Source organism: Cebus imitator, unplaced genomic scaffold (genome assembly GCF_001604975.1).
Source record: "Cebus imitator isolate Cc_AM_T3 unplaced genomic scaffold, Cebus_imitator-1.0 Scaffold89, whole genome shotgun sequence".
Classification (NCBI taxonomy): Eukaryota; Metazoa; Chordata; class Mammalia; order Primates; family Cebidae; genus Cebus; species Cebus imitator.
Genome location: NW_016107404.1, coordinates 4,908,277 through 4,923,491, shown reverse-complemented (window position 1 = coordinate 4,923,491; position 15,215 = coordinate 4,908,277). Strand labels below are relative to the sequence as shown.

At 32.5% G+C, this 15,215-nt stretch overlaps 1 protein-coding gene across 18 annotated transcripts in view; it reads right to left on the bottom strand.

Annotated features, from left to right (window-relative positions):
* IKZF2 (IKAROS family zinc finger 2) overlaps window positions 1–15,215 on the bottom strand; it is a 160,562-nt gene that overhangs the window by 60,425 nt on the left and 84,922 nt on the right. Inside the window, exon 1 of one of the 18 annotated variants that reach the window (XM_017535004.2) lies at window positions 5,655–14,870. The exons of the other annotated variants lie outside the window; for them this stretch is intronic. Within the exon in view, the coding sequence (XP_017390493.1) occupies window positions 5,655–5,664 (10 nt within the window). The 5' untranslated portion in view covers window positions 5,665–14,870. Of the gene's footprint in view, window positions 1–5,654; window positions 14,871–15,215 lie in introns of those variants that run through there. 18 annotated transcript variants of the gene reach the window in all.

Genomic DNA, 15,215 nt, shown 5'->3' with positions numbered 1-15,215 from the left:
TTCTCCTGCCTCAGCCTCCCGAGTAACTGGGACTACAGGTAAGTTCCACCACGCCCAGCTAATTTTTCTATTTTTAGTGGAGTGGAGGTTTAATGTTGGCTAGGATGGTCTTGATCTCTTGACCTTGTGATCCGCCCACCTCGGCCTCCCAAAGTACTGGGATTACAGGTGTGAACCACCATGCCTGGCCAATTTGGGACAATATTTAATCCATATCTATATTGCCAGCATGCTCAAGAATGTTGTGGTATATAGAAGATGTTCAAGGAGTATTCACTGAGATGTTTTATTAACTTAATTAAAGAGTTTCATTGCTTTACATTTGCTTTATGTGTTTAAAGAACCCATAAACATGGCAAAGAAAAAACAAACGACAGAAAAACATTAAGTTCTTTTGTAACCAAGCTCACAATCTTTCAGGCCCTATCTCAAAGGCAACCAGTATCATAATTTTCAAATTCCAAAGAGTCTGAATCCCTTTTATAAATGTAGTGTAATTTGTTCATCCAGTTCATCATTGGAAATTCAAAATTATTTCTTGTTGCTTGCATTTACAGACATTATTTTACAATACCACATAGTTCTTTCAAACTGACAGATTAAAACCAGTACTTTACTATGGTTCTTAAAAAGCATTTTAAATTATGAGTGAAGTTGGACATCTTTTTCCATGTTGAAATGTTCTTTATTTTTTCCCAGAGTTCTTTATCAAAGTTGCCTGCCCATTTTTCTATTAGGTTATCAGTCTTTTCTCAATGAATTTAAGTGGTCTTTGTATACTAAGGAACTTAGCCCTGTGTTTATGATGCGTTTTACAAAAATGTTGGTTTATCTTTTTATTCAAGGGCATTTTTTTGGCATATATGCTAATTTCACATGTTGAATTTTTAAAGTCTCCAGTTATGGCTCCTGGGTTATATATCTTGCATGAATAGTTTTTTCCACAATCTAAGTAATTCTTCCTTGATATTTTTTCTGGTAAGGAAAACTTTCAAAATCAATGCAAAATGCTATTGCTTATCCCATATAGTCTTACACTTCATTCACAATTGTCATTTAAAATTTAAAAAGAAAATCATTGAAAAGTATAACTTTACATAGCATGACTTTATTTCACTTAGTGTGCATAAAGTTTATCAGAATTCCATTTCAGGAATGAAGAAATACATAACTGAAAGTGTAGTTTTAGAACCTGAAACTATGAGTCTCTTAAATTTCAAAACAGCTCAGAGTTATGAAGAATATGACTGACATTACACTATTAAATGATCTTTATTACCTACTGAGAATATTATAATTGGGAAATTAAAACATAACATCAAACAGATAAAAATGTTATTTTTTTAAAAGTATGAGATACCACAAATATAGTTAGAATTTTCTATCTATAGAAGAATATACTTCAAATAAAGAAAAACATGTATACTCTGCTAAAAAAGAAATAGACAAGAAATAGTTAAGCTGCAGCAACCCCTTCTCTAACAATACTATGAAGAATTATATGTTTATAATATATGAATGTATACATTTTTCTGTACTGACAATAAATCAATAAAGTGCAACACATTTTAATATACACATCATAGATTAAATTTTGCATATACATGGTGCCTATCTACAAACAAAATCCCAACATATCTAATTTTAACCCATCTTAATAAAGTTAGGTTGAAATTCTAGAATAAAAAGAAATTATTCTTTGAATATTAACTATTAAATAGAAAAGTTTTCTCCACTCATAGAAACTATTCCATGATTTATTTTCACTAGTTAAGATGTTTTTAACTAATGTAGAGCATCTAATATTTTAATTGATTAATGATTACATGTAAGTTGTAAACTTAAATGTACCATAAATTATAATTTATATATTAAGACTTTTATAATATTTGTAGCTATACTATATGATGCTACAACTATTGAATTACAACTATTAATCACTGAACAATAATATTCAGCTCCTTTAGTTTTCAAATCTTTGAAATTAGATTTTTAATCTTCATTACAGGAAATTTCTTAGCATTTATAACTAATTGTTATATCCATATTTTAGTAGACTCAGGTTTGTGAACATACAAAAAGAATAAGTTAATGGAAAGAACTGTTATGATCAAGTTGATGTAGAAAAAGCTTTGAATATATTTCAGGATAAAAATTGCCACATATTTTCCAAACAAAATGCTTCATAATATAAACATTCTTACGAAGTCAAGCTTTTCCCTTCTTCTTTATGCTTTCAAAATACTATTTATAAACACCTGAATGTAATCTTGATGCCATAAAAACAACTAGTTTAATCAATTCCATTTACAAATGACAAGAAGTAAAGAGACTTGTACAGATCCTCTTTTTTAAAGTGACTTTCAGGCCAAACAATTTTCAATTGTAAAAGTTTCTTCAGTAATCATTCTAGGCTCTCTACAGTCAAAGGCTTCATAATAGCCATTGCTTCCAGATACATAATAGTGAAAGGATAGTTATACTAGACTTGCCTTTAATTCACTAATATGGCAATAAAGGATAACTAATAAAAGCCTTTACACTGGTAAAAAGGTATAGATCACTGTGAAAAAAAGGTAGAATCTAAAACCAAATGAGGCAAAATCATGTTATTTTGTGAAACTATTAAAAATAAATTAATTTAATCCACTCAATGTCATAATGGACATTTTCTTTGTCACTATTATACTTGAAAAAGTAAAAAAAAAAAAAAAAATCCAAATCCAAATTTTACTCACATAAGAATGAAAAGGATAATAAAATATATAACAGTCATTACATACATTTGTAGACTTTACATTCATTCAAGTCATCTACCTTGGCCAATAAAGAAAAAACACAGCACTGACTTCTCTTTAAAAATCATTAAACCAGTAAATATTTATTAAGTGTTTACTACTTGCCTAATACTTTGATAATAATGATAGTAAATGTTTAAAGTCCAAAGCAAAAAAAATAGTATTAACTTAAATAAGAAACTCATATTAACAGAAGAGTATGTACTCCAAAAATGGTCATGAAAGAGTTCATGAGTAAGAATACAGGAAATATTTTACTAACATATATAACTTGGTTGCATAATAAATTTATTGAACTGAACAATATACAAATGTAAAAATGCATTTCATTAAAACTTGGACATTTTACTTTACTACTTTTGACTCTATAACTTCACGAAGTCATCCACCTATGCAAGACAGCATATGATTTTTTAGTCTGGCAATTTATTTCTTCAAGTAATATGAATTCTCAATTTTTAAAATTTTTAAGAAAAAGATCACTTTACATGCATGATAAATATATTATTAATTTTGAATTTTCAAATTAAGAGAATAAATTCTACCCTCATAATTGGAATTTGATTTTTACAAATAATCCTATAATTTTTTAATGTCAGGCTCTGAAAACAGCATATATAGTATCAGAACTGAAAATATCATTTCATACATTTTTGAATATGTATATATTAAACTTCCTACAACTGAAAACTTTATTATTAATATGACCTGATTCTACTAATCTACAAACGAGTTAGTCAAGTTTCCTAACAAGGAAAATAGTGCAGAAGGATTATGATTTATTTTCTCTATTTAAAATGATATATTTATTGATCTTACAGAATATAAAATAAGCTTTCAAGTTTTCTATGAAATTAGTGACTTACTTTTGTTTAGTTGCCAAAGTTCACATTTTAATTTTAATGTTTAAAGAAAGTAAATATTATGGGAATTAAAGAAATATTTGTTTCACAGTGTTGAACAGAATATAGTAAAATACAATTCTTACTTACAAAATGTAAAAAATATGTATTTCAGCTATGATGTATAAGTGTACTTTTTATATGCTTGCTTTCTGTTCCATGAAAATTCAAGTGAGCACTTAAGGGATTTCATAACTTATAAGCATGAATGTTCCTCAGTTTATGCCAGACACTTGAAATGGCATTATACACACTAATTGAACCAATATGGCTATCTAATAATTTATTGAAGTTGCTTCTATACTAATACAACTCTCTCTCATTTAAACTTTCTAAACAGAAACACCAAACATGATTAAATCCCTGTTAATATCCCAACAGCTGTTTAAATAATGTGTTAGAAAAACAAACTGCCTTAAAAAGTGTGATGTAAAACCCAATTACTTACTAAGAATTTACCAACAGTCTAAACAATTAAAGGAAAAGCACAATAAAAATTATTTTAAGGTATACGCAATCATTTTTTTTTTTTTTTTTGAGACAGAGTCACTCAGGCTAATGGACAGTGGCTGGATCTCGGCTCACTGCAACCTCTGCCTCCCAGGTTCAAGCAATTCTCTGCCTCAGCCTCCAGAGTAGCTGGGATCACGGATGCCTACCACCATGTCCGGATAATTTCTTGTATTTTTAGTACAGATGGGGTTTTATCATCTTGGCCAGGCTGGTCTTGAACTCCTGACCTCATGATCCACCTGTCTTAGCCTCCCAAAGCACTGGGATTACACGTGTGAGATACCATGCCTGGCTATATGCAATCATTTTTTAAATATCCTCAGCAAAATTCCACACATATATTTGTTCCTTTTGACTGTGGATAAATAGGTAGATGAGTCTTGAAAAATAGCTTCTTCACAACATCCTTAAATAATTTTTTTATAAATGATTGGACATGTCCAGACACTGGTGTCACTAAGCTTCAGCTGAGCCAATTCTGGGTAGCATTCTAAATCTGTACATCATATCACCTCACTGTTCCCTCCATCCTCTTTCTTCTCTGTTCAAAATAGCTATATTACGTACTTCTCAAATCCACTGAAGTTACTCCAGATTAAGATAGTAGTGATTTCTGAAATACTGTTATTATTCCAAGAACAGTGTAGTTGCATCACCCTGCACCTGATGGCAGAAAACCAGGGTCTCTACCACCCCTTCTGCCATTTAACTTGTTATGGCACCTTGGGAAATTTGTTTATCCTGACTCAGTCACTAGTACCATCTAAAATATGGGGAAAAATAATGCTTGATGTTCCTGAAAACAGCAGGCAAGATAAAATAATCTCTGGTAGACTACAGATTTAGAATCATTTTAATGATAATAGTAATAATAATGACAATAATATGAGTTTTTATGATTTGTAAAATATTGACATATTCTTTTTTGACACTCAAAATGACTGCATTGCAGGAAGGACAGCCACAGATAAACACTGAAGCATGGTTAAGTGGCTATTGAAAGGATGCAAATTGTAAATGTGAGCCTGATATCAACTACTCAAGATCTTTTGCCTTGTAGCCTACCCATCCTTTTATGACATGGTACTGGCTCTCCAATGAAACAAGTAACTGACATTAGTATTATATTTAGGACAAAAATCAGTCATAGGCAAGCAGTTCTTTTGGTAGCTGTAAAACTATGTCCACCAGTTGAAGAGGATATCAGAAATCTAAGTCCAGAATGGTCAGATAAAGAAACGTTTTCATAAATCAAACTATTGAATTATGACTTTCTATCAAAACAGGGATGCATGTCTCACTGAAAATAACTACCTCCTAATTTTAAAATCTGCTTTGGTGTTGTCAAGGGTATGTCCATGCAGTATACCTAGTTGCTGACGAATCTGTCAATATTCGATCTTTTCCTTCTCCCCTCCATTTTTTACATTAATTTCTATACTCCTTGTCATGCTATGTCTTATCGGTGGTAGGTCAAGACAGCAATTTGAGCAGTAAGTCAATATTATCAAGTTTAATCTCCAAACCAATAGTTTATGAAGGATAGCATTTCAAGATTTGCTTTGTGGTCATGTTTTGACAGTCTTGTGTCAATTGTTGATATAAAGATAAATCACACCTGTGAATTGGTAATGTAGATTTTTTTAATATTTAAACAGATCTTGGCAACAAAATAAAGAGCAAAAATTTCCTCCCTACTTTCATGGAAAAAAATGTAAAAGAACGGTGAGCAAAATATCTAACTTCCTGATGACCCTCCACAAGGCATGAAACCTTATGTAGCACGCACATCATGAAAATACATACCTTCATTACCTAGCACAGTAGTACCATTGTGGCCCACAGATGGAGTTTCTATTTTTTGGCAGACAACTAGTTCATGGGAACTGCACAATGCAGAGAAAATAAACCTACTTTAAATAGAAATGCCACAGCAAACATCCTTTTAATGAATGATTTCATTTGCTAAGTCCTAAAGGTTCAATATCTTCTGTGTCTTGCATATCCAACTGTTTTTGCATCTTCTTGGGTGATACAACTACTTTAAGATCCCCATGACTTCTCACCTGGAAGAGTATCAACAGCTTGCTAACTGGTCTCTTTTCTTCAAACTTTTTGCTAGACTTTTCTCCCCCAATTCATCCTATATTCAGTTGTTAGATTAATCTTCCTTGTGCAGAGTTTATATTACTCTTCCTAATGTCTTCAAGGACTGCCCACTGCCTACACATTCAATACAAAGGTATTGGTATGAAATTTAAGGATGTCTACAATATAGTCCTGTCATATCCCTCAGCCATATGTCCTATGAGTCTTTTAGTTACTCGTACCTTTTCCAGTCAAACCATTGTCCTCAGTCTTCTTGAAACACATTTATATGTCTCCACTTACTGTTTTTTTTCCCCAAGCCCTTGTTTTAATTTTCTGGAATACGTCCCCTATTTCTATAAAAATTAGCACACCATTAAAGATCACTTATCTTCTACTTTTTTTCATGAATGTTTTCTGAGCACAAAGCTCATCTCCTATGAAACTATGTCACCTTACATTAAGTGACTTCATTAGTACATTTGCCTTACCTATACACTGCCTATAGTGTAAGGTCCTTGAAAGGAAATACTGCCTTTATTCATAGTTGTGAAATCATAATGTCCTTACATATACGAAGCACCCAATATGTATTTGTTGAACCATTGCTACTGATTTATATATTTTTTTAATTAGGGAGACCCCACATAAATCAACCACAGGTGATGAATAAATATAACAGTACAGAGTTACGTTTTAAACACAAATCGTCAACACCAACATAATATTAATTGAAGAACCACTACTAATAGGAAAGAATTTAGGTGCATTTTATATATATCAACTGAATTAATCACAATAGCCACTCTATGAAGTAAGTACTTTTATCCTCATTTTACAAATGAGGAAACTGAAGCTCAAAATCAGTGAAGGAACATATCCAAATCATATAAATATTCAGAGTCAGAGCTGCGACTGGAACTCAGAACTGATGACTAAATTCTTGTTATTTCCCAATGACACCAAGAGCAAAGTAGCTAGTAGTAGTTAGTAAAGAAAAAAAAAAGATGTCAATATGTTAAAGAATGATACCTTTGAATCAGTGTATACCATCTGATATGTTTTTTGCTCCACAGTAGAATACAGGTGTAGTAGATTGCCAGCTTGAGGTAAAGAGAAATTTGTCTGAGTGAGCCTGTTTTGGAAAAAGACCAGCTTATACTGCCAAATTTCCTGAGCATGGATTTTATTTCATATAAGAGCAATCTACTTTGAACTGGTGTTTGGCAACCATCTGCTTAACATAACTGTGGGAGGCTTATGAAGCAAATTATATTGTGAAATTATCTCTTTAACAAGGGGAGTACAAAATTCTTAACCTAACTTCTGTAAGAAGTAAAATCATTACTATAAAACCCAGCTGAGTGGGTATGTTCCCAAAGAGACCCACAACATAGGATTGCCAGAGGTCACTAAGGACGCTTAAATGAGGTCAGAAGGCAAGGCTGCTGGCAGGCTAAACAGAAATAGATAAGGAATGGAGCAGGGTTTCTATCACTGGGCAACGGCAACAGAGGGAGGAACCAAAGCAGTGCAACACACTTCAGCAGCTTTACTGGGTCTCTGAAGTAAAGCAACAGGGGAACCTAACAGCTTTTCATACCCCAGGTTCAAATATCCTTGAGTCATACACATTGAGATCAAGCCTACAGAAGTTCTTTCTCTACTGTTCTTCCATAAACACTGCACTATTTGTCTGAGTCAAATAAACAAGGGTCTGCGTTTGGCCCTGAGATGCAGGATTGATCAGTTAGAAATTAATAACTAATAAAATCTATCAAGTAGTGAGAAAGAGAAAACTTGTGGTGATTAAGGGGAATTAAAACAAATTTTGACAGATCAGTGCCAGATACTTATTTTCTACAATGTAGCAGCAGCAGTTTTTTGTTGTTGTTGTTTTTACAATGCTCATATCTAGTTTCCTTATCCTAATGAATGAATGAATGAACATTTTGAGGAGGATTACAGAACATATATAATTAAAGGCAAAAACATTTACAAAGCAGCATATGAAGTATTTAAATCATGGAAATGCCAGATTATAATATCTGTGTTTAAATGCTTACATATATGACTGTTAGCAAGTCACTTGCTATGTCCCTGCTTCCCACTGTATGATAATATCCTCTACATTAAAATCATTAAGACTGGAAAAGCATGCAATCACTCACTTAGAACAAGCAACATAGCCCTGTGGTTAAAGAGCAAGGGCTCTAGATCCAGTGTTTTGGGGTTTAAGGCTAGGTTCTTATGTTTACTACATGTAAGTACAGGGAAGATACAGAGGCTTTATGAAAAACATGTCAGGTAAAACAGTACTTATAGCTTGGATATGACTTAAATAAAAGGAGAACTAGATGGCACTCAAGAGAGGGGCAAGCATGAAAAGAGGAAAAAGGCATGAGTACATATTGGTTGTGAGTAACACCATTTTTTCCGGAATGGATACACTCAATGGGTAATATATAATAGAACATATTCTATAAACCACAGAGTATTTAAAATTGAGTAAAGCACAAAAGAATTAATGCTTGAATGGCAGTAATTTCAAAAGACAAATGCTGTTAACTTATTAGTCGGACAACCAAGTATGAAGAACTCTTAAGAAATCATTCAAAATTACTCACTGAGCATCTGCTCTGTACCAGGCACCATGATGCAGTAGTGAACAAGACAGATATAGTTCCTGTTTCTATGGCACTAGTGAAAGATATGTATATAGACATATATGTCTATCTTTTTATATATATAGGCAACTATGCACTGTAAAATATTTTGATGAGAAAAACAAGCACTCATAAGCCCCACACAGCCATGAAAGAATATTCAGCTACTATAAAACATCAGGGCAAAATGTACAGCATAAATAATCAAGAAATATTCACATAAGATCACTAATTCAAATAGATAACTTCTCACTGTAAGTAGTTACTTTAAGCATGTCATCCTTGTACTTGTGAACTGAAGTCTTGATTATTCAATGAGTTATCTGTCTCCATTTTAAATCACCATTTAACCAGCTTTCTAAAGCTCAGAACTAAAGTATATGAAACACATCAAAGTGATGACTATGCACCACAGAAAGCAAAGTAGACAGACATATAAGGTATAAAGGGCATATAAATAGCTTTCTTTTAACACTTGTATATGTATGATATTACATTAATCAGATGTAAGAGATTTCCTTATCCATTTACAAAAAAGTTCTTTTAGAATACTTGATGTTTTCTGGTCAGGTAAGTATATTAAAATTTATACAAACTGAATTTTATTTCTTCTATTAACTGGTGATTTAGCACCGAAGATCACATCTATGTCACCTAGAATTGTACAAGTTACCTTCTAAGAGGCTTAGCTTCCTTATCTGTGAAATAAAGGTAATGCTACTTATTTGTGCAGGCAAAATGCTCAAAAGCCTACCTACCTGATGTTAAGGATCTTGCAGTCCCTTCTGTCTATGGTATCTATGATTACAGAATACAACCAGACTATTTTTTAAGTTTTATATAAATAACAATTTGTGTAATTAGTAATAGTTATTAGTCACTATATAAGTAATAGTATAAATTTATTTATACAAAATCTATTCCTAGATTTGGGGTTTGGGTAAAGATCTACCTTTTAGATCATATATTTGAAACCTCTGGGCATGCCTAATTCTATATGTTAATGTGTTTCTGAGGGTCACAGGTAACAGTCTGTTTAAATGTGAACATACATTTACACATATGCATAGTAATATACTGGAAACCTAGTTGGTATGTATGCAGGATGTTCTTTATGAAGCAATAAATGTTAGCTACTTAAGCAAAAAATCATGCGATGTGATAAATGTGCCATCCCCATGTGTTTCCTTCAGTTGAACGTTGGCTAGTATCCAGGAGGGAGAAAAAAAAAACACAAAACATAACATACTCAAAACTTTAAAAAGAAAAAAGAAGTGTTACAACCTTTACAAAAAGCATAAAGTCCTTGACTCAAATAATGTTATAAAGACTCTTTTGAATTTTTCCTTTTTCTACTTTGTCCCGGTCAGGATGTGAACCCTGCCATTATGTACGGCTTGCGGCTGTTTGCATGTTTCCTCCCCATCTGGGACTAAGAGGCAAATTGCAGGTTTCCAGGGAGGGGAATGCTGCTACAGTAGGGATCACCTCAGCACTTCACATGGATTGTGCCAAGCCCAGTGACACCAGCTGCCTTGCTCCCTGTGACAACCTAGCCACCAGGTTTTATACTTTTTGTTACTGAAAATATGTAAGGTGTTAGTTTCAGAAGACTAAAGTCTTTGTTTTCTTAAAGGCTATAAACATATGAACAACCTTTAAAAGTTATTTTAATCTTCTTCCACCTTTAAAATGAATGCAATTATTTCAGGAGTACAAAAATGCCCAAATCTAAATCTACCTTTTTGTCATTCTCATCTTACAAAACCCACTGTCTTCCTTCACGTTCCTAGCAGGTTGCCTTTTTTCAAGGCAGCACATGCTTACTAAAAGCACCTCTCATTCCATGGAAGCTGTCAGCAATTACTGCAATGAACTTTAAATCTTTTTCCTCTAACTACTGTAGTATTCTAGAAATAATGACACAACTTCTCACTGCTTTAAAATGTCAAGCTGACCACTCAGATATTCAAGCTATGTTTCTCCAGGAAAGTCCAAATGATAAGACATTTTATGTGCCTTCCATTTTATCTCCTGTTCCATTACTACACTGCCTAACACCTTCACAGTATAGCAACACCTCCTGGGACAAGCTGAAACCTAAACGAAACACAAAAGCTGCAACCTGAACAAAGTTAACAACATGTGTTTGGCAAGAGTAAGCTTTTTTTTTTTTCTTTTCTTTCTTTGATCTAACACTATCAGTTGAATTAATTTTGTTTTCTTCCTCATAGTGCTATTTCTAAGTAGACTAAACCTATTGCATGACTAATTTACCTAGTGGCAAGGTAGCCTGCATTTAATTGTGCAATATTTTTAACAATAAACACCCAGCATACTCCATTATTTTTATGCATTTTGAGATTAAATTTATATTGAATTGTCTGGTTTGACTTTTATACTCAGAGAGAGGAAAAAAAAAATTACCTTTCAGAAATTTGAAATAGCTTCCTTAAACTCAGGAAGCTTTAAACTTTGAGCTGACACAAGAATTATCAATTTACAAGGTTAATATGAACACAGTAAAATCCTGATCGTTTTTCAAATAATATGGAAAATACAGAACATATTTTAACTATGCTTAATTATGGAAAAGAGACATCTATTATTAAGAAAGAGATCAAGTAAGTCTTAAATGGCATTATCTTCAACTACATAATAGAAAATTAAGGAATAGAATCCAGAAGAATAGCTTTTATAGATAGAAAATTTAGCTTCTTCCTTTACATATTAAAACTCTTGTTACTATTTACATCTAATATATAAAGAGTGTGTGCTTGGGAAGTCACTGAATTGTATTCCAGGATCAGGGAATATCCAGATACCTTCTTCCCATAGTCACTTTCCCATAATAACAGAAAAACAAATAAGCAAATCAATTTATCTAATATCTATTTATAGAGTGCAGTATACACACTAGACACTGCTAAGTACTGGAGCTATAGGACTAAACAAGACAGGCACGGCTTATAGTCTGCTTGGGGATAGAGACAATCCCAACAATGTAAGCAGTTCTCTGACAATGACAGTACAGAATGCCACACTGGAGCACAATCTCAGTGGTAAAACACAGTGTGCGAGAGGAACTAAAAGGAAGGCACAGGGCAGTCAATGATGGTGTCCAGGTCTCTCAAAATAATACTGCTGGAAAAGAAAGATTTAAGGCCCTTAAAGGCTAAATTGAAGGGCCAATGGGGCCATAGGAATTTATTCATTCTGTGGGCTAGTTTTGGAAAATTGGTAGCAATGAAAGGAATAAATGAACAGAGAGGGAAAAGTACTAACATTTAGTGAAGGTGCATTTAATTGGGTGTCCTTTGATGTTAGCCATTTAATTACCAAACAAATCTTTCCAGTAAGTATTAGCTTCATTTTATACAAAAGGAAGCTGAGGATCAGGACTACATCATAATGTTGAATAATACTGTATCTGAACCAGCCAAAAACCATCATAATGTATATTATTGGCTATAAAGGAAACCAAGTTGGGAGATAATACTTTTACAAATATGGAAATTCAAAGTCTTTTTCCATTAATGGAACCATTTATATTTTACTAGATACCATAGGAACAAATATTTATTAGTAACTGACATCAGAATATTATGGAATAAAAATACACAACATTAAAAAAACGAGTTAATTTGCTATGTAATGTGCAAACAAGTAAAAGGCAACAAAATAAATAGAAAAATGCAAAGAATCTGCAGGGAAAAGAAATGGAATGCAACGAGTAAGTCTAAGAACTGGACTTTTACGCCTGGTTTTAAGGTGATAAAATGTGAGTGTTCATTCATTTACTCAACAAATATTTATAGGGTAAGACTTTTGTACCAGACACACTGCTAAGCACTAAAGATACAGTAACAAGCCTAGTCCTAACTTCATATTCTGTTTATATTGGATGGTGACAAGAGGAGGTCACAATCCTTCTACTATAAGAGTCTGTCTGTGTGGAAGGAGGGGTTAGTATAAAGGCACAGAATTGGGAAGAAGAAAGGCTCACAGCAATTCACTTAAATTCCTGGAACTAAGGACTTGTAGCCCTATCATATATCCCTTTATCAGAAATAGCAACATTTCATTACGGCTTTACACATCTGTGCCTTTGTTTTTATTATGTAAACAGCTAATAAAGCAGAATATTTACTGTTGATAATACACATGTCAGTATCAACTGCTAGTTCTCACTAATAATTCCTAGGTTGTTTCCACCACAATTATAAACAAAATTATATAATAGTCATTTTTTTCACTATGAAGGTAGCCCTACAATGTAAGCAAAACCTAAAAATATTAAAATGAAACATACTTGTATACAAACAATTTTTGAATGAAAACCTAAAATGAAACCTCTTTAACCCATTATATTCACCATCATTAGATACAAGATTGCTATGACAAGTAATAGAACATTGGTCAAAAATAATAGCTTGGTTAAAATTTCTACATGCTGATAATAGTTGCAAGCTTTCACTATGTTGCCATATTATCAGTCTTAATGAAATTCACTTGTCAGTTCCGTTTTGAAACAGTGAATTCTCGCCCTGCATGACAGGGGTAAAATTAAAATCTCTTTTCTTTCCCCAATCAATCAGCTAATGATGAAATACAAGAAAAGCGTAACTCAGAAGTTTCTGTCACTAATTGGTCAAGAAAAGAATCATTTTCAGATTCCTGTCCCTTTTTTTTTTTCTGTTTCAACAGATGATCTCCCCAAATGTTACTAGTCAGCTACTTCTTTTCTTTGAAAACTCACTTTGTCACCAGCAAATATATTGAGTAAAACTAGCTAAAAATACATAGCGCTATCTAATAGCAAGCAATAATGCAATAGACAGTCTACAATCTGCAGATTTTATTATCATTATCATTCACTGGGTACTGAACTTATCCCTGTAGCAGAATCACCAAGCAGCTCATTCAAAGATAGAGAAGGCAAAGATACCTTTCTACATAATGACTTTAGTTACAAACTTTTGTAACACATAGTGAATTTCAGCACTCTTGAAAGTAAGTCTATTAAGAGAAAGGACCATATTTATTTGTTTCCCCATTTATAGGGCACCTTATGAAGCCTTGCACATTAGGTACATTAAACTTTATATTTTCTAGTGCTTTTATTTTAAGCTTCTGCTAAAAACTGTTAAACATAGCAACTCAATAAAAATTAAGTATGGCCTAGAAGAAGATGTAAAAATTCAACTAAAATGACACATGAACATGAAATCTAAGGCACTCAGTTAGAGCCTGAATTTATGTTGTTTTATACATTTTATTCTGCATAAGCTTCTTCAATACCCTCAAATAATGGCCATTGTTTCCTTTTTTTCATTCATTTAATAATGCATAAATTCAGTAAACATTCTGGCAGGATACTTATCCAATACAAGTACAATATTGTCTTGGATGCAAGCAGGCAGAAGATTTACAGGAATAGATGTAAATATTTTACTTAAAAACCTTATAGTCTACTTAATATGTCATTAGTCCATATTATTCATGGTTTGGGAAAAGTGGAAAATGAACACTGTTTTTCCACTCCTTGAAAAAATCACAAATAAAAGTTAATATAGGAAGCTAATACAGTTAATCTGGTACTAGGCACTGAGATACAATAAAGCTATCACAGAACTAGAAGTAATATTTCTAGATTCTACTGCTGGTTAGTGATGGAGTTCAGTGAGTAAAAGTGGATGTAAATGTTAGTATCTCAGATTCCCAGTAAGTAACCAGAAATAAACTAACTCCCTATTTACCACAGAAAAAGTATATAAAAATTAAACAAACAAAAAGAAAACACTTCTAGGAAAATATTAAACAAATTATAGTAATCCATTTTTGACATGATCTATTTTTCATAAACATAAAAATATTTTAGAGTATGACAGAATTATTCAAATTCTTGAAAGCATGTTACACTTCTGAAAGATGTAACAGTACAAGAAAAACAGCAGAAAAATCAACATATACTTCACCTTTCCAAAATGTAAAGCACATATTAAATATATAAAATGAAAATCAGGGAAGTGAAAGCTATGTTAACTTCTAACAAATCAGAAGGCGATAAAAACTTATAAATTTCCTATTTTTTTTTTTTTTTTTTTGAAGTAGTCTCACTCTGTCACCCAGGCTGAAGTGTAGTGGCATGATCTCAGCTCACTGCAACCTCTGCCTCCCTAAATAACCTAAGTTTTAAAAATTCAGAATGATGTGAAGAATTAACTCTAAAACAAAATCCAGAAGTA